Source organism: Leuciscus leuciscus, assembly GCF_965113295.1.
Source record: "Leuciscus leuciscus genome assembly, chromosome: 24".
Lineage (NCBI taxonomy): Eukaryota > Metazoa > Chordata > Actinopteri > Cypriniformes > Leuciscidae > Leuciscus > Leuciscus leuciscus.
In genome coordinates, this window is record NC_138723.1 from 27,405,713 (window position 1) to 27,431,276 (window position 25,564).

The following is a 25,564-nucleotide window of genomic DNA, read 5'->3' on the forward strand; positions in this document are numbered from 1 at the left end:
CTCACATTACAAAAACGAGTTGTGAATATTCATTGCCAGCTAATGAATGCTTATAATTGTCTTTGCACATTACATTTGAATAAAAATACACACTTTACCTTTAAGCAACTTAAAATAAGCTATATATATTGAACATCTATATTTTACCATTTCGATGCTAAGTCTTTTACCCATCTTATTACAGAGTCGAGCTGATTTGTGCTGAAAAGATTTACATGCCGGGTGAGTTTGCCATCTGTAATGGATCAGGATTGACAGCTCTTATTTTCCACATCGACGGACGACTGAGTCAATCTAGAGCTGTACATTCACCACCAATGTGATCGCACAGTCACCAGGCATTTGTCCAAGACTCTTGATGTAATTTGTACATGTTTACAGACTCTCAGCAGATGATAAAGTTGTTTGCATGGTAGTTCATTGGTTTAATATTGTGTCTGTGCTGCATTGGGCGGCACTTCAGACAGAGATGATGTGTCGTGTGACCGTTCCCAATGCGATCAATGGCTGCTCCAGTTCAGCTTTAGATCTAGAGGGCTTGGCTGACCCGTGGGGTCATACAGCAACTGTCCCGAGACATCGACCCAATGTCTGTCCTGCTCTCATTAGCTTCCACTGGAAAAAGAAAAAAAAAAATCATTATTTCTGGTTCGTGCTCTTCTCTGTCTCTATCTCTCATAGCCGCTGTAACTGCGATTGAGCTCAGGGCCGAGCGCCACAGATAATGAGGCAGGTGTTCAAATTAGTGAGCCGGGCCTGCGATCCCTTGGGAAAATGGCTGCCGTCATATAGAGAATTTAGATTAATTAACGTTGGAATGTGTACTTGAGTCAATAGTTCAGATATAATTAATATGCGGTGCTTCTAAGGCATTGTTTGGAAAAATATTGTGTTGGAGTGGCTGACAAGACTGCTGTATGGTGTTCTGATTGGTTTTAACATGTTACTATGTGGTAACTATGGTGTTCTGGGTGGTTGCTAGGGTGTCATTTAATAGCTCAAGTCATTCCAAGTTTCTATCATATTCTAATCTCTTGTTCTGATTTTTAAAAGAAATGAATACTTTTATTTAGCAGGGACATTACGAAAATTGCATATTAGAATGATTTCTGAAGGATCATGTGACACTGAAGAAGACTGGAGTAACGATGCTGAAAATTCAGCTTTGATCACAGGAATAAATTACATTTTAAAATGCATGTTCAGAAATACTCTGGGGTCATGAAACAAATGCTGCTAGCTGGCTGGCAACGTTTTTCAAAAACGCTGGCAAGGAAAGAGTTACAAGCTAAGGTAAGAAGCTATGCACTCAATGAACTGCTTCTCAACAACTATTTTTAGCCATTGTGTAATTTGTCTCATTATATATGACAACGCTGTTTGGCTCCTTCACGTTTAATTTCAGGGGCCAAAATCTCCCACTATAGTCATTTTATTTATTTTGTCTGGAGCCCTACACTATTATAATTTAAAAACACTCCTAAAAATAAAGGTTATTTATTGGCATCTATGGTTCCATGAAGAACCTTTAATATCCATTGAAAATTTCCATTCCACAAAAGGTTCTTTATAGCAGATTTTTTAAAATGTTCTATATAATAACAAAAACATTTTATTTTAAGAACTGTTCACTGAAAGGTTCTTTGGGGAACCAAAAATGGTTCTTCTACAGCATTACTGTTAAAACCCCATTTTTTAAGCTTTATTTTAAAGTCAAGTCAAGTCACCTTTATATATATATATATATATATAGTGCTTTTTACAATAAAGATTGTTTCTAAGCAGCTTTACAGTGATAACAGGAACATAATGCAACAGAGTTTGTTTCTGCTACATCAGATCTAGAATAAAATAGCATCATAGTCCAGCTTAAGTAAGTTCAGTAATGGTTCATTTTTGTTGTAATTAAAAGTTATTAATTTTGTTTATTTATCTATGCAGCCTCTCTGGAGAAAACAGTGATGTCATCGTCCCGCTCAGTTCAGTTCTCATATAATGGTGTCAAAATGCTGGCAGATCAATAATATTGTTGAATATTAAGTGTAAAAATGTTTTAATTATCAATAGACATTTATTAAACCATAGGAAAAGTACATTTCTTAAGTTAATTTTTCATCTCTATTTTTGTGTTTATTTAAAATTAGACAAATCTGATATTATTTTAATCTCCAATATGTTATTTAACGGTTGATATAGTTCTTTAATGCTTCGCTAACTAGCAGAAGACACTAGCAGGGTTTAAATCCCAGTTGTGCAGGTGGGGCATGTTGTCACACTGCGTTACAATGAGCCCCTATTAGAAATATGCTATTATATTCTATACTTTTATGAATTCTGTTGAGAAAACATGAGAAAAAGGTGAATAAAGACTGAGAGTCAATGTTCAGAAATTACTAATTATTAATGTTTTGAACTATGTTGTATAGCTGTGTTTTCCTGTGTTTGTAGTCAAATGCATTTTTATTTTTAATTATTAAAAAATTATTTTATATGAAAAAGTTAATAATTGTATTTTATTGAGAAAATATTTTAGTTTGTCTTGTATATTTCTTTGATTAGATCAGATAGCATTTTAATCTGTCATATGGTCATGTCACGATGTACCTATGGGGCATGTTGTCACATTCACTTCCATTCTTTCGGGGTATATCAAGAAAAAAGTATATTCTGTATTAATAAAACAAAACCACATAATTGTACCAGACATGTGTGAAATTAAACGTTGGAAAAAATAAATACTCTGAACCCTAAGTAGATTTACACAAACTGAGCAAGTTAAAAAGCGTTATGCCCCGCTCTCCCCTACACACTTATGTTTCTTTCCCTGTGATTTATAATTCTCACGGAGCTATTTAGTTCATTTCAACCCTAAAAAGTGTGATGTTTTGTAGCATGTAGTCATAAGCAATGTCGCCTTCACACACAGCGCTTTTCCACGGCGACTGAATATGAACGGACGGGAATGCGCCTCAGGAATTTACGGTTATAGTAATCGTCTGTTTGACAGCTGTAAAGCGCGTAGAGAATGTCACCAGCGGTGGAAAGAGGAAGGAAGGGCATAAAAGCAGGCAAATGTGGAGATTGAAAAGTCAAGGTTAGTTATATGTTTTTCTATTCAGCCATGCGTTCAAACCTTGACAAGCGTGCAATTCTTCCTCTCATCCAAACAGCCAATGGTGGTGGCCTTTATCTGCTCTGCCCAGAAACACACAGCCTTGCTCTCTCTCTCTCTCTCTCTCTCTCTCTCTCTCTCTCTCTCTCTCTCTCTCTCTCTCTCTCTCTCTCTCTCTCTCTCTCTTTCTCTCTCTCTCTCTCTCTCTCCCCACCCTCTTTATCTCATGCAATCCCTCCTTTCACAACCACTCTGTTACTCTTTCTCTCTATGGTGGATCATTGACACCTTTAATGAGTCAGCACACAGTCATAGCTGTAAACGGTGATAATGGGATGCTGTGTAGAACGGGGGAGATGTGGAAGTGTGTGGGAAGCTCTGCTCGAATCCGCGAGAGCGTGTTTATTGGTTCGGTCAAGCCAATATGTAGCTTATTTTAATGCCTTTTCTTGTACTATGACTGCCCACTTTTCTTTCAGCTGCGTTGCTTCCGGAAATAGTTTTTCCCATTCATTTTTCCCATTGGGATTTCAAATAAAGGGTTCTGAACCTTGAAGCGAACCGACCAGCTCCCCGATGAATCACAACATTACAAACTTTGACTTGAAGCATAAACAGTGTTAATTGTGGCAGCCAATATAGTCCATAATTTATATTTTATAATTCAACTCATTTGCATTGAAAGAGGCGTGCATTTGCTCAGAAAATATTAATTTAAATTAGCTTAAGTTGGACTGCTGGTGGTTACTTAGTACAACTAACTAAAATAAAAACAAAAATATAAAGTATATATAAATATTATAATACAAGGACACACACACACACAAATGCTATACCATTCAAAAGTTTGGGGTTAGTAAGATTTTTTTGAAAGAAGTCTTTAATGCTCACCATGGCTGCATGTATTTGATAAAAAATACAGTAAAAACAGTAATGTTTTGAAATATTCTTGCAATCAAATTTAACTAGTTTCTCTTTGAATATGTTGTAAAATGTAATGATTTGGTCAGGGTTAAATAGCCAGCAGCCATATATCACCCTGTAGCCCAAGACTGGTTGCCCCAGGGGCGTATAGGAATGACTTTGACATTGGGGGGGGGGGGACATATTGGCCACTATGAATCAACGTCCATCCCACCACCATAATAGTAACATACAGTATGGTGACGTGGTACAACATGTATGGAATCTCAAACAGCAAATAAATCATCCAATCTGTTTATTATTAGACAAATATTGGAGTTGGAGTCGCTTTCAAAATAAAAGTTCCAAATGTACAGTTTTTGTCCCTGCGGTATATACTAATTTTTGGGTGGGACACATGCAGCATTTTCCAATATTGAGGGGGACAGGGGGTCAATGGGTTGCCCACTGAAGCAGGGTTGACTCTGGTCAGTACCTGGATGGGAGATGTCCTAGTTTGCTGCTGGAAGAGTTATTGAGTCTCACCCTGTGGTCTGTGTGGGTCCTAATGTCCCAGTAGTGATGCGGACACTATACTCTCAAAAAGCACCGTCCTTCAGATGAGACGTTAAACCGAGGTCCTGACTCTCTGTGGTCATTAAAAATCCCAGGATATCTTTCGAAAAAGAGTAGGGGTGTAATCCCAGCATCCTGGCCAAATTTGCCCATTGGCCTCTGTCCATCATGGCCTCCTAATCATCCCCATATACTGATTGGCTTCATCACTGTCTCCTCTCCACCAGTAAGCGGGTGTGTGTGGTGGGCGTTCTGGCTCAATATGGCCGCCGTCGCATCATCCAGGTGGAGCTGCACACTGTTGGTGTTTGAGGAGATTTCCCTCTTCCATATGTGAAGCGCTTTGAGTGCCCAGAAAAGCTCTATATAAATGTAACAAATTATCGTCATTATTATAATTTATTCCTGTGATCAAAGTTGAATTTTCAGCATCATTACTCCAGTCTTCAGTGTCACATGATCCTTCAGAAATCACTCTAATATGCTGATTTGCTGCTCAAGAAACATTTCTGATTATTGTCAATGTTGAAAACAGTTGTGCTGCTTAATATTTTTGGGATTCTTTGATGAATTCTTTTAAATCATTTGAAATAGAAATCTTTTGTAACATTTTAAATGTCTTTACTGTCACTTTTGATCAATTAAATGCATCCTTGCTGAATTAAAGTATTGGTTTCTTTAAAAAAAAATCGTACTGACCTCAAACTTTTAAACAGTAGCATAGTTTTAATAACTTAAAGGGATAGTTCACTTTGAAATTAAATTTTGGTATGTTTTAGCTTACCTCAAGGGTATCCAAGATGTAGGTGTCTTTTTTTCCGCAGTAGTTTCAATTTTGATATTTTTAGGTCAAACCGTTCTTGTCTGTCAGTCATATAATGCAGGTCTATGGTCACTGTCTCAAAGAGCATGCACAGAGTCCAAATTAAAACAATTCCCCATCGTCCAAATTAAACAATTCCCCATCGTAAGTACACATTGATGGCCTAAGACACGAAACGAGCGGTTTGTGTGAGAAAACGAACAGTATTTATATCGTTTTTACCTCTTGTACACAGCCACGTCCAAGTGATCTGATCTGACGTGTGCGCAGACTGGTGCATAGATATATACACACTAGAAGTCGCCTTGTCTACGGCAGTTCATTGGAACGAATGTCTTTAAGGCGACATCTAGTGTATATATCTATGCACCAGTCCGCGTACACGTCAGATCAGATCACTTGGACATGGCTGTGTATAAGAGGTAAAAACGATATAAATACTGTTCGTTTTCTCACACAAACCGCTCGTTTCGTGTCTTAGGCCATCAATGTGTACTTACGATGGGGAATTGTTTAATTTGGACGATGGGGAATTGTTTAATTTGGACGATGGGGAATTGTTTTAATTTGGACTCTGTGCATGCTCTTTGAGACAGTGACCATCGACCTGCATTATATGACTGACAGACAAGAACGGTTTGACCTAAAAATATAAAAATTGAAACTACTGCGGAAAAAAAGACACCTACATCTTGGATGCCCTTGAGGTAAGCTAAAACATACCAAAAATTTATTTCAAAGTGAACTATCCCTTTAATAGTTTCATAATTGCGAGTGTATAATAGTGTCTAAATATATAATGAATAATTAATGATTAAAAATAGATTTTTGTCATTTGAGTCATTTGAGAAGTAGTAAGTAATTTATTTCCCATGGTAAAAGCGACTTGTTTGGTGTATCTCTGTGAATTCCTCAAATAAACATGATTGAATTCTCTTTGAATTGTGTCTTCTACAGAAGCGCAGGCCGTCGCTCAACCTCAGAACTCACGGTAGGCCCGTCTTTATCGGATTTAATACGTTATTGCTAAAAGCCAGTTTTTCTATAAAGAAAATGAATAGGATTTTTACTTCTGGAACTCTGCTGTTGCTCTCAATAGCGGCTGGCTTTTAGCAGCATCCTGATAAAGACAACACTGTCTCGTGAAGATGAATACACTGTGCTTTATCAACAGCAGGAACGCTTGCTAAACCTCTCCAGGTTGTTGTGGCAGCAGCGTCTAACTGAAAATCCTCCAACTGCTCTCCAGGCTGCAATTATGACAACTGAATGCCTCTATTTTGATTTTGGCATATTCGCTTCGAACCGCTTTTTGGATTTGATCCAGACACACAAAGGGAGGCGGGATAGTAACCATCAAGCGTTTGTACTCGGTTGACAGGATCTCAGGGTTTTTCCTGATCCAGATTGGTCGGGATCTTCCTCTTGTCAAGCGCTAGTGATGAAAAGACCATTGTGCCGTGTGATTGGCCCTCTTTCACCTCTGTTTGAATGTCAAAAGATGCTGCTGAGAGGAATTATTCGACTGCATTTCAAGAGACGAAAGTCCTGGAATAGGGCTTGTTACTGAGACAGAGAGCTTCAGCAAGAGGAACACGGGGTGTTTTCAACCGTGCTGTCATATTTCATAAAACACTTATTTATATTGATGCACATACAGTTTGTTACACAAGTTGTTGTGTATTTACTTTCTAACAATAGGAACCCTTAAAAAAGTACAGTTGCGTTACTATGGTATACTCTTTTTTTTTTGTACTACAATTTATCTCACTACAAAAATGTATTGTGGTAAATGATAAAGACAGGACTTGTATGTATGTACCATGGTACTACATGATTACCATATCCGTATACCATGGTGTTTTGATGGTAGCGTACTGTGTTTAAGATACAAAAAAAACAAAACAATGGTTTTACCATGAATATATGATGCACTTTTTGCAATTCGGGACAGTTTTAGTTGTGTGTATACTGTATATTCTCCTGTTTGATTACCAGATTCATATATGTACTATAGGGCTGTGAAACGATTAATCGCGATTAATCGCATTCAAAATAAAAGTTTGTGTTTACATAATATATGGTGTGTGTACTGTGCATAATTATTTTGTATATATAAATACACACACATGCATGTATATATTTAAGAAAAATTATAAAATATTTAAAAATATTTATAATACAAATTATATATATATATATATATATATAATTTGTATTATAAATAATTTTAAATATTTTATAATTTTTCTTAAATATATACATGCATGTATATATTAAATATATACATGCATGTATATATTAAATATATACATTTGTATATATAAATATACACATGCATATATTTAATAAATAGTTGCTTATATATGCTGATATATATATATACAGCATATATAAGCAACTATTTATTAAATATATGCATGTGTGTATATTTATATATACAAAATAATTATGCACAGTACACACACCATATATTATGTAAACACAAACTTTTATTTTGGATGTGATTAATCGCGATTAATCGTTTCACAGCCCTACTCAAAATCCTGCTACAAAAAGCAGAAAAAACTGAAATACTGTGTTTAAGATTTAAAAAAACAAAACAAAAAACTATGGTTTTACCGTGATTATATGATGGTAGTACTTTTTGCAATTAAAAGCAACATTCAGGACAGTTTTAGGTGTGTGTATACTGTATATACTCCTGTTTGATTACCAGATTCATATTATGTACAATTCAAAATCGCATTCAAAATAAAAGTTTGTGTTTACATAATATATGGTGTGTGTACTGTGCATAATTATTTTGTATATATAAATACACACACATGCATGTATATATTTAAGAAAAATTATAAAATATTAAAAATTATTTATAATACAAATTATATATATATATATATATATATATATAATTTGTATTATAAATAATTTTAAATATTTTATAATTTTTCTTAAATATATACATGCATGTATATATTAAATATATACATTTGTATATATAAATATACACACATGCATATATTTAATAAATAGTTGCTTATATATGCTGTATATACAGCTTATATAAGCAACTATTTATTAAATATATGCATGTGTGTATATTTATATATACAAAATAATTATGCACAGTACACACACCATATATTATGTAAACACAAACTTTTATTTTGGATGCGATTAATCGCGATTAATCGTTTCACAGCCCTACTCAAAATCCTGCTACAAAAAGCAGAAAAAAATGAAATACTGTGTTTAAGATTTAAAAAAACAAAACAAAAAACTATGGTTTTACCGTGATTATATGATGGTAGTACTTTTTGCAATTAAAAGCAACATTCAGGACAGTTTTAGGTGTGTGTAAACTGTATATACTCCTGTTTGATTACCAGATTCATATTATGTACAATTCAAAATCGATGCTACAAAAAGCAGAAAACCCCCAAAAAAACAGCAGCTAGAAACTACCTTTAGAAGCTCAGTCCAGTTTTAGACATTAATATTTCTCGCATGGTTGAGCTGCCACTGTTTTTGCCTCTCCTGCGTTTTTCTCAGCGCTGGCCATTTATTGAATTGCATTTCTTCTGTTTCCGCCGTCACTGTCAGGAAAGCTGTCTGAGTCATAATCCGACAGAATAAGCAGTGTGCGGGGGGACGGAAAGAAGCCGAGTCGAGGAAACAAGATAAAGAAGAGACAGAGGCAGCGGGAGAGAGAGAGAGAGAGTGAAGTTGATGACAGCGAGAGGAGGATTAATTCCTCAATCAGCAGCAGTGTTGGACTGTGCTCTTAGTAATTGCTGTGCTGTTGGGGCCCCTGTGTTTGGGGCTCATTATCTCATGTGAATGAATGGTGTTCACGGGGCCAGCTCAACCGCACTGACATCACTGCAGGACGCATCACTGGCTCGGTGTGGACGGCTGTTAATGTGTCTACTTGACGTGAGCAATTTCTAACCGGTGAAAGAGTTCATTTGTCATTCAGAGTAGCCGGGAAAATAACACCCTAGTCATATCTGGTTATTAAAGTTGGTGCGTGTGCTTTTTGATGTTGATAACTAGAGAGCGGGGTGATCCAATACATAATTTATTACAATTCATTTTTACAATATACATTGTTTTATTTGAATTTTTGTTTCTTGGATTCATTCACAAAAATAATATATAGTTAATATATGGTTTAAATAGATGCATACGTCACAATCACGGTACATACGAGCACACGGAGATGAAGATCAAAACTGAAGTCTTTGATATTCCACAAATATATATATATAATTTGTATAATTATGTTTAAATCGTAATTTAATTATTTAAAAAATGCATAATTTTCATAGATTCTACATTATTACTTGTTAGATTGAAAGTTGCATTTTGAATTTAGCATATATACTGTATGTGTGTATATAATTTACATATTCTTGCAAATAAAAAGTCATAAATTCCACATTATTTTTTGTTAAATAGAATTTTCCATTTTAAATTAGATTTTTAATTGATTAATAAATCATTTTTATGGTAAAATGTGTTTTCTTTTTGTTTTGTTTTTATAATTTATTGCTCAGTTGATTTAATAATTTACAGTATGACATTTGCACGGCAATTACGACATTTGCAGCTATTTCATATTTTGCATACAGCAGAAAAGCGGTTTCGGTGATGGAAAGATTTTAATGTGTCTTCCTGCAATTTCTGACTGGTGAAATAGTTCATTTGACATTCAAAATAGCAGGTTTGAAAAATAGCGTCATTAAAATTCTCTCTCTCTCTCTCTGTGGATAATGGCTCATGTCCTAACTATACAACCCTGTAGTGTTTAGTGGCTCTGGAGTTTCAGAGTCAGATGGTGTTAGCTTTGTCTGACCCACTTGCTATAAATAAAAGTCCAACGGCGTATAACAGCAATTCAACATGATGAAAAAGATCCAGTGAACAATGAAGCGAAATTGCTACTCATTGTCCCTATAGATTAAATGATTGACAGAGATAACTCCGTGCACTCGCAAACAGTGATCATGGAAGCTCTTGCCTCAAATCGAACCATTAATGGATGAAGGGTTGTTGTTGTTTTGAGCACTGAATTGCAACGGATGTTTTATCAAATCCAATTTCTCATAGGTCAGAAGTTTTCGTCATCTTATGAATACAAATCTCTTTAATGCTTCAATTGTTTCTTTTAGACAGCAATTAGATTAGAAGATCAAAAGGAGGCTTTGCTGAAGTTGAGATTGTTCTTCTAAGAAAAAGACGCCTTGTAATCTGTAATATGTCTCCTCTAGAGTTTCAGAAGATATCTCAAACTGCAGACTTTAGTATCTTGGCAAATCTGAGAGCAATCAAAGGTAAAAGATGAACTCAAACACATTTCTCATCAATTTTTCTTAAGATCAATTTATCTGAGCTACTATGTACACTTACTGTGTTTTAACTACGGTCTGGATTGAGTCAATTTTTCTCTTTTCGAAATTTTAGGACTAAGTTGATTCCTAAATGAAGTAATTGAGAATTCCTGAGCTATGAATAAGCAACTTATGTGCAAAATATATATTTTCAGACATTTTCTGAAGTTCTGTTAAGAGGGTCATGATATGAGCAATGAAATGTTCCCTGATCTTTTGACATGTTAGAGGTCTTTGAACCATTAAAAAGGACCTATTATGCTTTTTTTTACATTTTCAGCTTTCTTTAATGTGTATGTGTAATGTTGCTGTTTCAGCATGAAAAAGCTCTGCAATGTCACAAAGCACAAAGTCCCTCAAGCGGGAGTTATTCTCTATATCAGTGCCACTGTTTCTGAACTCCCTGAAACGCCTCCATTGTAGTCTTGAGTTTTCTTCTCCTCATTTAAATAATTCCCACCCATGGAATACGCAAAAAAAAAAAGGGGGCGGGGTCTGGTTGAGTTGGTTAGTAGTGCATTAAACTCGCAGTTATGGTAAGGGACGTGACATTTCCCAGACACGCTTGAAGCAGTTGACCAATCACAACACACTGGTCCAGCCGACCAATCAGAGCTGCAACCAATCAGAAGAGAGGAGCTGCAACAAATATATGAAAAACAATGTTTTTTGTTTTTTACATTACTAGAAAACCTAAAAACAAAATCAAAACAAAATAAAAACATCCTGTGTTTAATTGCTTACCATCCTCCTCAATATAAACAAAACATCTATTTAACCCGTATTTGTTTAAATTTTTACTTACGGTAAAAAAACTTGGTAAATTTGGTAAAACTTGGTAAATGTTTTGGCATTTGCTATGTGAACGCACACAAAAAAAACATGGACATGATTAGAAAAGGTTAAATGTCATGTGAAAAAAAATTGTCATACTTGTGCTCCTTTGTGTGTTGAAAATGAATGGGAGACTAATTTCATCTAATGGAAACTTTTGGTACTGCGGCCAAACAAAATCTTACTGAAAGCAAATTTTTTGAGATACCAAGCTCAAATTTGGAACCCAACTTGTTTAGATTTATGGGTTTGATTTTCTTGCCATTTTAGAAATATCTATTTTTGAAAATGTATGAAAATATCTATTTCATAAAATTTTTTTATTTTTGTGCATTTTTCATAACAATAAACAAAATTCTGTAACTTTTTATCAATAATTTGCCAAGTGTCGTCTTTGAAAAGAGACCAAACTTAAGTATGTGCTGCAAAGCATTCAAGATTTACAACAGTTTAAATTGGAAATGTAATTTTCAGGTCTATGCTCAAAAAGTGAATAAATGGATTATAACTACAGCATAGAAATAATTAAATACAATAAAATCCCCTAAAAATTTATTAATTTTATTGAAATATAAAAAAACTATCATTTTTGACTACCACACGAAGAGCATCAGAAGGTTAACCTAGCTCCGAAAATGCTTCATTTGGATATTGTGGGATCTGTGGCATCACATGGGCAAATACATTTGCATATGACTGCTTCTAGAGCATGACATCGAAGATTAGTCGAATAGATAGGCCCCGCCCTCTGCCGTTCAGTCATTTACCGAGGCACAGTGTAATGGAGAGTCCGCAAAGAAACGTTTGCTGAAAGATGAAGCAGCCAACTGTACTGGATCTGACAGCAGCCGCATCACAAGCAAACGATTTCATAATGTTTTGACGGTTTTATGTGGATAATGTTTTTAATTGCAAGTGGGCGTTGATGCTGTTTCCTATGCAGTGACGTAAGCCAATCATAACAGTGGCTGTTTACTGACAAGCCTTAAAGGAGCCGTGCCTTAAAACAGATCATTTCAGACAGAATTTTTATGCATACAAAAAAAAAAACTTTCTTAACATTTATGAGCCCTCAAGAAACATATATATATAAAAAATTCTAAATCAATTTCATGACACCTTTAAATATACAGTATATGTTATAAATCCAGTAGTCAACTGTCTTCTTGTTTGAATCTGTAATAAATTCAGAATTGCTTATATTGAACAGAAGTGCATGTACATTGTACAAGGACCAATTAACTTTCACTAGAGGACAAAGTGGCCCTGTGCACGCCACGTCAGGTGCTTTCCTCTTGTACTCGCTTTCATTACATGTTTTATTGCTCAGACAACGTCCGTGGACAACACTCTATCACTCTCCGAGGGTAATAGCTTTTTTCGCCGGAGTAATTTAATTGATCAGGCACTTCCTCTTTTTTTACCTTGAGGAATGGCCACTGTGGTGAAAAAGCCAACGGAGATTAGAAGTCGAATGCATCTGAATTAGTTTGATATGGAAAGATTTAGTATATTGTATTGTAATGTAATTCCACACTATGGTATATAGAAAAATTATATTTTATAATCATTATATATATCTATATCTATATAAAAATCCAAATTTTGAATGTGGTCGCATACTTTTGGATCCTTATACTGTATGTGGGAGTATATATAGTGCAGGAAAAAAAACCTTTTTTTGGTTAAAGTCCAATTTAAACATGAAAATTTGATGTCACTTTTTATGTCTAACTGGCTCATTGACATCCTTTTTGGCAGAAAATGAAAGGTTGAGGTGTCTCAGTGGGCATGAGAATGAGTTCAGGCGGTGGGTTGGCGCGCAGGAGGTGAAGCTCCACATATTAACACACGTAGGAAACGGCGTGTCGGCGCATTTCTTACGGCGTCGTTTCTCCGACACGCTTCATTTGCGTTCCAGTCCATCCTCCCCGTGAAGGACTGTCTGCAAACCTGAATCAGCCGCACAGAAAGAGAGAGAGTTTGAATAACTTGCAGTCCTGGCAGTGGTCCACTCAGCCTGACAGACCCAGAATAGTGCTGTGAAAACTAGATTCCCCTTTAGCTTGAACTCCCTCATCAGTGAGACTGCCCTGAATGAACACAGCCGTGGAAGCCTGCACTTTACCATAACCTTATCGCAAATCATGCGTAGTATTGCACTTATGTGTTTGGCAACATGCTTTTCCAGAGGAAAATTGTATTGCTCAGAGGTTGATTTTTATTGCTCACAAGACTTGCTCACATTCCACCTCACACCTTCAGAAAATGGAAAAATGTCTTAGATTTTTCTACAATTTCTTAAACATTAACTATGGAGTTAGAAAGTTACATTATGGTTTTATAATATCCAGCTTTATCATTATTTGTAGCAAATTATTTGTGGTAAAAGGTTGTTAAGAATACATTTTCTTTTATAAAATGTCCATTTATTTTGTGGTGGAGCCAGTGAAAATGGTGACATGTGACGTCAAGGTACATTACAGAGCAGTTATATATGAAGTATTTCATATGAACAATATTTTATTTTTATATTTTCAGATTTTAGTTGTTTTTGTAAATGTGTTTTTGTCATTTTTTATTAGTTTTTTTTTTTTTAAATGTTACTATTTAGTTTTAATTCATTTTTTTTTGTTTTAGTTCAGTGTTAGTTTTTACCTTAAACTAAAAAGTTAGTTGCCTTGCCAAGGCAAAATAATTTTTTTTAATTTAGTTTAATTTTAAAATCTAAATATAACATTTATTTTAATTTTGTTATATTTTAGCTTTATTTTAATTACCAAACCTGTTTTAAATAGTTTTACAATGGAAAATATCCCATGAGGCCACATGGAAAGGTTTTCTGAATGGCAGTGAACAGACGTAATTGACCCTGGTAGATCACATGACTATGACAACATGGCTAATGTAGAATGTTCAGATTACATTCATACATATAAAATCCCCCCAAAAAAAGATCTGTCGCTATATTCAAAATAAGTACCTACTCATAGTATGCGATTTCAGACAAGGCTATAGACCTTATGCGCCAGAGAAACGAGGGCGCCGCCATCTTTAAAATATTGTCTTTGAACTTCCGTTTTTGTCGTCGCTCTGTATATTTCTATGGCGCTGCTGTCCAGGAGTAATTCGCTTTTGAAGTGGATTTACTTAATGTAAATGTGTTTAAAGCAGATGTCTTAACAAATGTCAGTAGACCAGGAAGATTTTAAAACGAGCCGTTCATTCATAAATACGCAAGATCGCTGTGAAAATACAGACCGGAAGTCAAAAGACAACGAGCGCAGCGCTGAAAAGGGGCGGAGCTACATAAGGTCTATAGAATATAGCGCTATAAAAGTATGGATAGCAGCTCAGATTATCTGAACTTGGACGTTTTTGATGAGAAATGTTAAGACTTTTGTTTGCAGACTTATCTTGACATTTAGACATTCAAGATCTCTTACTGGGCTCTTTTTCTCATGAGACAAGTTTGAGAAGCAGAGCAATTTGCACTCCATTGCTGTCTTGGACAAGCAAGTGGGATATCAGTTAAGTTTGCAGGAAGCAACTTGGTTACTCCCTACTAATTGTTCTCAAACTCTTTTTCTTTGTCCCAGATGAGACCGATTTGACCCCTCCACCCAGCCTCACTCCAGTGATGCAGGTACCAGCCCCTAAAGAAACCCCCAGAGGAGTTGCATCCATGGGGCAGGACTTCCTAGAGTCTGTCCTCTCAGGCAAGGATCATCTTCTGGCCCAGAAGGGTGTGACCCTTCCCAGTGGTTTACCCCCTAATCTGATGCCCATGTTGGGGAAGGGGCTCGAGGCCGGAGCGGATGCCCTGTCCCCCGACCAGCCCTTCCTGAAGAAGATGCTCCCTGCACACCCCACCTTACCTCCAGCCTACGACCTCCCCACCGAACCCCCGGAGGCCGTCGCAACCCCGAGCTGGGATACCGATGCTCCAACGGCACACACGAAGCCTTCGCTCACCGATGCGGTTCCCACCACTGTGAACGTTGACACAGTGTCTGGTGTTCTCACCTCAGGTAAGACCGAGTTTCAGAGAAACCTGAATCATGAATGAGTCATTCTACTGTCGGTTGCTAATTGTTCCTCATGCTGCTGCACATTTACATAGAGTTGACCTCTAATTAACTTCATCGCATTACCAGCACAGTCTCGCCCACTCTCAGTGAAAGTGAATGACGTATGATTGCTTTCCCATTGAAAATCATTGGTTAGCTGGGTTTCCATTCACTTTTTATGCAAATGTTCTGAGATTGATTAAAAAGTGCTGGGTGGAAACCCAAAGATCTGAATCAAATATCCAGAATGCGCATAAAAACATGCTCAATTGAAGTGGAGACATGCACATCAAAAAGGTCATGTGACTGTGCCTCAAGTCATGTGACTGAATAATTTGCTCAGATGCAGTGTTTTTTTTTTAGGTGTGTTCGACTTGCGGAGACTGATCGGTGTTTAACACCAAAGTACAACAAGAGGAGACGAGAAAGCATTATTTCGAATTGCTCCCGCGGTACTTTGATGTCATACAACGCTTTAAGATGAACACACCTATTGTTAACTAAAACTATTAAAAATTGTTTTTATTGTTTAATTGAAATTAAGGCCTAAATAATATAAAACAGATGAAAAATCTGGTTCAGATTACACAATATTTTTTTAGTCAGCAGTGTCAGATTATGCGATTTTGACTACTAAATTATTGTCGTATCGTGGACAAGTCACATGTCCAGACTACAGGTTGCTTCCCAACCAATCATCGCTAGCCATCTTTAACGACGTGCGTGATGTCATCGAGAAGGCGGAACTAGCGACTGACTTTCAGAAACAAACACATAAACAAAGTTACGGAACAAGCTATCAAACTCTTTCCCCGCCATTGACGGAAATTTTCAGCTTTCTGTGTTTTCACTGTTATATTGTAGGGGGCGCTATTACACATCTCCTGAACGAGCACTGAATCTCCTGATCAAAACACAGGCGAAGAAGAAGCAGAAACAAGCGATATCATATGAAGGGAATGCATATGTAAAATAACGCGATCATCAACATTTAACAGCATATAAATCAAAACTGCCTAATGTTACTGAATCAAATGTCGACCCAGACTATCATTTCATATAAATAATATTAAATGAGTAATAATTCTGAAAAAATAACACTGCTACTATCCAATATCTGTTGTGATGACAAACATTTTGTCAATGCGCTCTAAACGGTAATGTTCTGTAAAAAGTAATTTATCATAATTATTCAAGCCAGTGTCTATTTGCACCGATTGCACAATTTTATTTTTAGTACTAATAACAGCATATTACATGACATTTTGTGTTAATAGCATCTGTCACTTTTTGCATTAGCGTAAACAAGATATTTGTTGCTAACTATACTTGTTGCAAACAGTATCAATTTACACTTAGCATAAATAGCTGCACAAGATATATTTGCGACAAAGTGATTTTGTTTCGTGAATTGTTTTCGCAAATTTTCCCATTAATAAAATTTCCAACTTGAATGAAAACATAGCTAGTTTGAAACCTTTGACCTGAAGCGTACAGCTCAATGACGTAGATGTTTCTCCTGACTGTTGTTTTCCTTCTCAAATCCCCTTTTTAGAAATTCTCAGATGAACAGTTGGCTTATTTAATGTCGTCTGTCTGGCATTTTCCTCCAGCTGTAACAAACTGCAGGGTCAATTTCACCGACCCAGAGGGCTACATCGATTCTTCAGACGATCCTCCTCTTCCCGAAGGAGCGTTCCTGCAGTGCACGTACACAGTGACGGTGTACACAGGCTACGGCGTGGAGCTACAGGTACACTTACAGCTCTTCGGGGTTCAGATTTGCAGACCTTTTAATACGAGGTTTGAATATTGCATCCATTAATCATACTTTCCCCCTCCTTCAAACGATATGACAAACTGCGCTGGTTTCTCTTGACTGAATAGGCACCTGTTAATGCATGAATCTCTTTAAATGACATGCTAATAGACTGTGTAATTCAACAAATAACCAGCTGCAGAACACCGACCACAGCATGTGGCCCCAAGGGAGTTATCTGGAAATGCAATCTGCTGCCTAACAAGGTTTTTATTTTTTTTTCCCTGCAATGCAATCTGATTTCTCCTGTGCCTAGCACATTTTCCCAACACCCTCGCTCGGATACAGGTGACTGCGCTTAACAACTCTGTGTCCAGTCGAACGTGCCCTCTAGTGGCGGATGGTGTAATTGCAGGGATCTAATTACTGGAGTTGAGCACTCTGGGCCGGCAGCAGCAGTGTGTTCCCAGAGAGCCGGAGCCACACAAGCAGATGTTAATGAGAGAAACGGGGGCTTGTTGCCGCAGTGCCCGCGTGTTGCCTGCTGTAATCCCGTGTCCACGTCCGCTCTCCCTCTGCGGATAATTCATGCCCGTCACATAATCTCTAATTACCACTTTAATCCACAGCCAAAGGCCTGCTGTGTGTCTGTGTGTTTGTTAAATATTCTGTCTCAAGAGATTAAAACACTTCCAATTAATTTGGTATGTATACACACACTGTCCTCATGGGATCGGATGAGATATGGATTATCCATGCTGGCCGTGATATGCTTTAACCGTGAAATCAAAATGCACACTTTTTACTTCCTTAATGCACATTATTACTTTTATTGTGCACTGTTTATTGGTGCATGTTGTTTAAAAGAAAAACATGTTGTTCCTGTCATTAATTTTCTCTGCCTCTGAAATGGTTTTATTAAATCATAAAAAAAAAAATTCAATGCAAATTATGCAATGTAACACCAATGACACATTTAAAACGATGTATTTAAATGAATAACTTTTTAACATGGTGTGAAAAATCACTATATAAACTTTTGAACAACCTTTGCAATGTTTTATATTTTCAATTTTGATAATGTATGTGTTTTTTATATTTTATTTACACACACTCACACACACACACATATATATATATATATATATATATATATATATATATATTTACAGTATTGTCATTTTTGTTTTTATTATAAATATATCATAATTATGTATCAAATATTTTGATTAATATCAGTACGTATAAATAAATAATAATTTCACACACACACTTATATTGAAGTTTCTTGACTATTTGAAGTAATTTTAATGATTAAAAAGAGACATTGTCTCTATATTTTGAGAATTACCGATACATGGAAGTACCATGGTATTATCATCAGATACCATCATTGTACAATAGTACGCATTACTTTTTTGCTCTCAAATGAACTTGATAATATGTTAATGTGAATGTCGTACTGTACATGCTCTACATACTTCTTAATGTATTGTGGTTTTCTTACAAGATGCTTGGCATTCCTTTGTTGTAGGTCAAAAGTGTCAACCTGTCAGAGGGCGAGCAGCTGTCAATCAGAGGTGTAGATGAAGGCGGAGCCTTGCTCGTACTGGCCAATCAGACGCTTCTGGTGGAAGGTCAGGTGATCCGCAGTCCAACCAACACGCTGTCCGTGTTCTACCAGTCGTCTCCAGAGGGAGGAGTCGGCATGTTCCAGCTGCATTATCAAAGTGAGTCTTTCAAAACAAGCCACTTATGCATTAAACAGGACATCTTTGGGATTTGTGGAGATAATTGCTCTTTTACATAAAACTGTGAAGTTTATATAATATTACGGTAATGAATCCCACAGGTGCTTGTGTAAATGTTAAAAATGCTCCTCATCCAGAAGTCTCAGTAATTTACTTTGCCTTCAAACTTTGTATTGAAAAATTCTCTGTTTGTTTAATTTGCTCGGTTATCTAACTTGATAGCTTCTGCCATGTCCATTAACCGGCTAATGTTGTAGTTTCACTCCAGGGCTCATTTCACAAGGCTTTCTTGTGCCGCCTTGGTTGCAATTTCTTTTGATTAGTGTTCTCGAGCGGAATTATCATACATTTTACTCATAAATGATTCAAGAAAAAGTTCACCCTCCAAAATATCTGTCATTATTTACTCATATCTCATAAAAGGAGAATTTTAAAAAGGATAATCTGATCTTTCTTGCCCAGTTTTTCGCCTGAGTTGTGCCCTACCTCGACGGCCTCATTTTGGGGAGGTGTCAGTAAAAGATCTGCATCCCGGAGGCACGGCTCACTTCCAGTGTCACATGGGATACCACCTGCAGGGGGACGCCACCCTCACATGCCTCAATGCCTCGCTGCCTGTGTGGAGCCAACGCGAGCCAAGCTGCAGGGGTGAGACTCGGAGAATCACAGGAACTGCTGGGAAAAGTGCTGAAATGTTAATATTAATAATTAGTATTCATTTGAACAAACCCCTAACACTATGTATTAAACTTATATTCTAAACATATCACCTGGAAGAGAAATAAAATGGGCAGAAAAGTCCCATAGACTTTACATTGATGGAGATACCAGAGTCATATCTAGAGACTTGGGCATGGGCAAAATCCTCATCTACAGATCATCTCGATAAAGAGCTTTTTTCCTCATGCTTTCTCAAGATAATTGGCTAATTTATATGTTTCACATGTGAACAGCCATCTCAGTCTTTGAGCATCATCCATATTTACCAAATCAATCTCTGATTTTATCCTACAAAACAGAAAATCACACTGTCCACAATAACATGGACAATAGAAAACAAAATGGAACTCATTTTCTGTATCATTCAAACACATCCGTTTTTCCTCTTCTAAATTAACATATCGTCCTGTTTCAACAGTCAAAGGCAAAACACCAGATCTCAATTGAGCACACAGAGATCTTTGCCTTTTTGACAAATTATATACAATATAATTCTCTGTGCCATATTTCGGTTGTATCATCACAAAAATACGCAATTTTGGCTTAGCCCATATATCGTCGTTTATATATAATAAATATTTCATTTTTATTTTATATTTTCTTTTTTCTATCTGAAAATAATTAATATTTTAAGTTAATATACATTTTAATCTATAATCTATAAATGTATATTAAAAAATCTAATTTTATATATATATATACAGTATATAATATGAAATTGTTATGAAAACTATTTATAAAACAATTTATAAAAAAAATATATATTATTGAAAAAACTAAATATTTATTATTTATAAATATATTTTTATAATTAAAATGTATATAAAATTATATATATATATATATATATATATATATACATACAGTGGGAAGAACAAGTATTTGATACACTGCCGATTTTGCAAGTTTTCCCACTTACAAAGAATGTAGAAGTCTGTAATTTTTATCATAGGTACTCTTCAACTGTGAGTGATGGAATCTAAAACAAAAATCCAGAAAATCACATTGTATGATTTTTAAGCAATTAATTTGCATTTTATTGCATGACATAAGTATTTGATACATCAGAAAAGCAGAACTTAATATTTGGTACAGAAACCTTTGTTTGCAATTACAGAGATCATACATTTCCTGTAGTTCTTGACCAGGTTTGCACACACTGCAGCAGGGATTTTGGCCCACTCCTCCATATAGACCTTCTCCAGATCCTTCAGGTTTCGGGGCTGTCGCTGGGCAATACGGACTTTCAGCTCCCTCCAAAGATTTTCCATTGGGTTCAGGTCTGGAGACTGGCTAGGCCACTCCAGGACCTTGAGATGCTTCTTACGGAGACACTCCTTAGTTGCCCTGGCTGTGTGTTTCGGGTCGTTGTCATGCTGGACGACCCAGCCATGAACCATCTTCAATGCTCTTACTGAGGGAAGGAGGTTGTTGGCCAAGATCTCGCGATACATGGCCCCATCCATCCTCCCCTCAATACGGTGCAGTCGTCCTGTCCCCTTTGCAGAAAAGCATCCCAAAAGAATGATATTTCCACCTCCATGCTTCACGGTTGGGATGGTGTTCTTGGGGTTGTACTCATCCTTCTTCTTCCTCCAAACACGGTGAGTGGAGTTTAGACCAAAAAGCTCTATTTTTGTCTCATCAGACCACATGACCTTCTTCTATTCCTCCTCTGGATCATCCAGATGGTCATTGGGAAACTTCAGACGGGCCTGGACATGCGCTGGCTTGAGCAGGGGGACCTTGCGTGCGGTGCAAGATTTTAATCCATGACGGCAAAGTGTGTTACTAATGGTTTTCTTTGAGACTGTGGTCCCAGCTCTCTTCAGGTCATTGACCAGGTCCTGCCGTGTAGTTCTGGGCTGATCCCTCACCTTCCTCATGATCATTGATGCCCCACGAGGTGAGATCTTGCATGGTGCCCCAGACCGAGGGAGATTGACCGTCATCTTGAACTTCTTCCATTTTCTAATAATTGCGCCAACAGTTGTTGCGCGTAAGCTGCTTGCCTATTGTCCTGTTGCCCGTCCCAGCCTTGTGCAGGTCTACAATTTTATCCCTGATGTCCTTACACAGTTCTCTGGTCTTGGCCATTGTGGAGAAGTTGGAGTCTGTTTGATTGAGTGTGTGGACAAGTGTCTTTTATACAGGTAACAAGTTCAAACCGGTGCAGTTAATACAGGTAATGAGTGGAGAACAGGAGGGCTTCTTAAAGAAAAACTAACAGGTATGTGAGAGCCGGAATTCTTACTGGTTGGTAGGTGATCAAATACTTATGTCATGCAATAAAATGCAAATTAATTATTTAAAAATCATACAATGTGATTTTCTGGATTTTAGATTCTGTCACTCACAGTTGAAGTGTACCTATGATAAAAATTACAGACCTCTACATGCTTTGTAAGTAGGAAAACCTGCAAAATCGGCAGTGTATCAAATACTTGTTCTCCCCACTGTACATATATATATATATAAACACATTTAATATTATACTTTCTTTTATTGTTTATTTTAAAAAGTGAGTCATAAGCCTTGCTCTTATTGGCACATGTTCTTTTGAAGCTTTGTGTGGCGGGGTTGTAAAAAACGCCATGGTGGGCCGCGTTCTGTCCCCCTCCCCCCACTCGGGCCCTAACAGCACCCTGGACCGCAGCTGCTCTTGGTCCCTGGAGGCTCCTAATGGCCAAAGGCTGCACCTGCATTTGGAGAGAATGGTGTTGGGTCCGACAGACAGGTAAATGCACGTATCATCTAAATCAATGCATTCTTTTTATATGTATATAAGAGGCTCAGCCTTTCTCCCGTGACATAGGCTTGTCTTATGGAGCGGCCTCGACTCAGGATCGGTGGTCCTGTTTGATTCCGGCCGTGGCGGCCCGATCCCGTTCGAGGGAGTGATCAGCGAAGGCCCGGCTGTTCGGGTCCAGTTTATAACAGACCAACCTAACAGTCACAACACTGGCTTTAATATACGTTACGAAGGTACGCCAGTTTGAGCTCTGCGACACTGAATATGTGTCACGATTTGGTCACGTTTCATGTCATTGTCATGTTTCTGTGTCTTGTCATGTGATTCCCTGTTAGTCATGTGATCCTGCCATGTGTTCCCTTGTCTGATGTGTCATGTTGTCATTGGTTCATTGGTTCATTGTTCACAGGTGTCCCTTGTCTTGTCATTAGTCTGTGTATTTAAGCCCTCATGTTTGCCATGTGTCTTGGTCAAGTATTAATTCATGTAACAACGGTTGTGTAAGTTAATGTTCATGCCTTGGTTTTTGTTTTATGTTTTGTTTTATTTGTAATAAACTGCACTTGGGTTCTTTATAACTTGCCTCCAGTGGAATCCCTTTACAATATGTTGGGCAGATTCATCAAACTGAATGTACAGCGGCCCAAAAAGTATTTAAACATTTAAGTAACACTTAAAAATGTATGAATTCCATTGCATTAGATAAAAGTTTTTAGGAACATTCGATCAGTTTTTCCTAATTTGCAAACTACTGTTTGACTAACATTTGAACTCTTTCCTATTTTTTATCATTTAAAACACAAAATAAAAAAGTGACATTTTATGAAGTGTTGTACTTGAAAAATGTGCTTTAAAATAAATAAATTTAGTTTGATATTTGATCTTAATGTCTTATATCTAATATTTTTATGGTAACAATAAGGACTCATTAGTAAACATTTGTTAATGCGTAATGAGAAAGACATTTATTACTATTTTTTTATTATGAAGCAAGTATTTATTTATAATTGGTAACGTTAGTTTTAAAAAAATGCAACTGTTCATTGTTAGTTCATGTTAGCTCAGGTCCATTAAATAATAATAAAAAGATACAACTTTTGATTTTAATGATGGATTAGTAAATCATGAAATGAAAATTTACCAAGATTAATAAATGCTTTAGAAGTATTTTTTATTGTTATTTCATGTTCACTAATGTGACCCTAAAACAAATGGAACCTTATCGTAAAGTTCTTTTTTTATCTAATGCATTAACAATTAATTTAATAAAATATATTTAAACATATATATAAATAATAGCTAAGGTTAACATGTTTCTCTGGATTATTTATTGTTACTCTATAGCTAACAGAACTTCTAATTCTTCACGTTTAGCATTCGAGAAGGGCCACTGCTATGAGCCGTACATCCAAAATGGAAACTTCAGCACGACAGACCCGACTTACGGCGTTGGGACGGTGGTGCAGTTCACCTGTGACCCCGGCCACTCGCTGGAGCAGGGCCCGCCCGTCATTGAGTGCATCAACACACGAGACCCCTACTGGAACGACACAGAGCCCCTCTGTAAAGGTAGATCATCCACGGCTCACCCTACATGTTACATAATGCACATCACAAGATAACATTAATCCTTTATTAAATGTCATGGGATGGCAGATTAGCAGCTAATTGGCACTTCTACTCTAATTATGTTATGGTAATTGCATTGAATGTTAATGGCATGTTAATATCCCAAAACAGCCTTTCATCTAAGAAGTGCTTTTTAGAATTTCATATTTTTTGCTGCTAGGCTGATGAATATTTTCACGGCCTAATCATCGGTAGTGGATGAGTATTAGTTATTGCTCTATATTTAACCTTGTTGTAATTCATCGTTAGACAGGATAAAGGAGGTTTTCTGTGACTGACAATAGATCAAAACAGCTGAACATAACACGGGTCGACCCCACATGATGTATTACACATGCTTGATATCGCTTGGATGTCACATGCAATTAATATCGAAATGCACATTTACACAACCGAATGCACAGGACACACTTCAGAGAATAATGAAAAAATTATTTTATATATATATATACACACGTTTGTGAATGTGTGTGTCAATGTATAAATTAACTTACACTTTATCTATTATGTACACTGTTTTTAATAACTATTAGACAGTTATTTATTTAATTATAATTATTTGTAATTATATACCGATTTAATTCCAAATTACATACTTGCTGATATTAAAGAAAATATTTGAAAACATAAATATAATAAATATATTATTAATAAATATAAAAAATAAATTACTGTGTGTGTATATATATATACAACAAAGTGAGAATCAATGTATAAAACAATTGACTTTTTTATAATATGCACTTATAATATACATGTATTTATAATAACATAGATAATTGTAATTATATACCCATTTAATATCAAATATTATACATATATATACACAGTATATATATATATATATATATATAATTACAAATAAAATTGCATGTAATATATTAATACTAATATTAAATAAATATTGTGTGTGTGTGTGTGTGTGTGTGTGTGTGTATATATATTTTTATTTATATATTAAATATATTATAAAGATGCTAATTGTGACATGACAGACTTTTGAAATTTGTTCCACTGATTCATGAGACAACAATGTGACAGAGAAATCAATGTGACACGTGTGTATGTGGACTCTGCAGCTCTCTGTGGCGGTGACCTGTCCGGCCCCAGCGGCGTTATTCTGTCCCCAAACTGGCCCGAATGGTACGGGGAGGGCGAGGATTGCAGCTGGAGGATTCACGTCGGCGAGGACAAGCGCGTTCTGCTGGACGTGCAGCTGTAAGTCCATCTGGAACATTC

At 36.4% G+C, this 25,564-nt stretch overlaps 1 protein-coding gene across 2 annotated transcripts in view; it reads left to right on the forward strand.

The window, feature by feature from the left end:
* sez6l (seizure related 6 homolog (mouse)-like) overlaps positions 1–25,564 on the forward strand; it is a 49,019-nt gene that overhangs the window by 15,388 nt on the left and 8,067 nt on the right. For both annotated transcript variants that reach the window (XM_082157964.1, XM_082157963.1), the window contains exons 2-9: positions 15,244–15,675; positions 17,328–17,467; positions 19,008–19,203; positions 19,687–19,872; positions 22,510–22,681; positions 22,760–22,929; positions 24,071–24,265; positions 25,405–25,543. In XM_082157964.1, the coding sequence (XP_082014090.1) occupies positions 15,244–15,675; positions 17,328–17,467; positions 19,008–19,203; positions 19,687–19,872; positions 22,510–22,681; positions 22,760–22,929; positions 24,071–24,265; positions 25,405–25,543 (1,630 nt within the window). The remainder of the gene's footprint in view (positions 1–15,243; positions 15,676–17,327; positions 17,468–19,007; positions 19,204–19,686; positions 19,873–22,509; positions 22,682–22,759; positions 22,930–24,070; positions 24,266–25,404; positions 25,544–25,564) is intronic.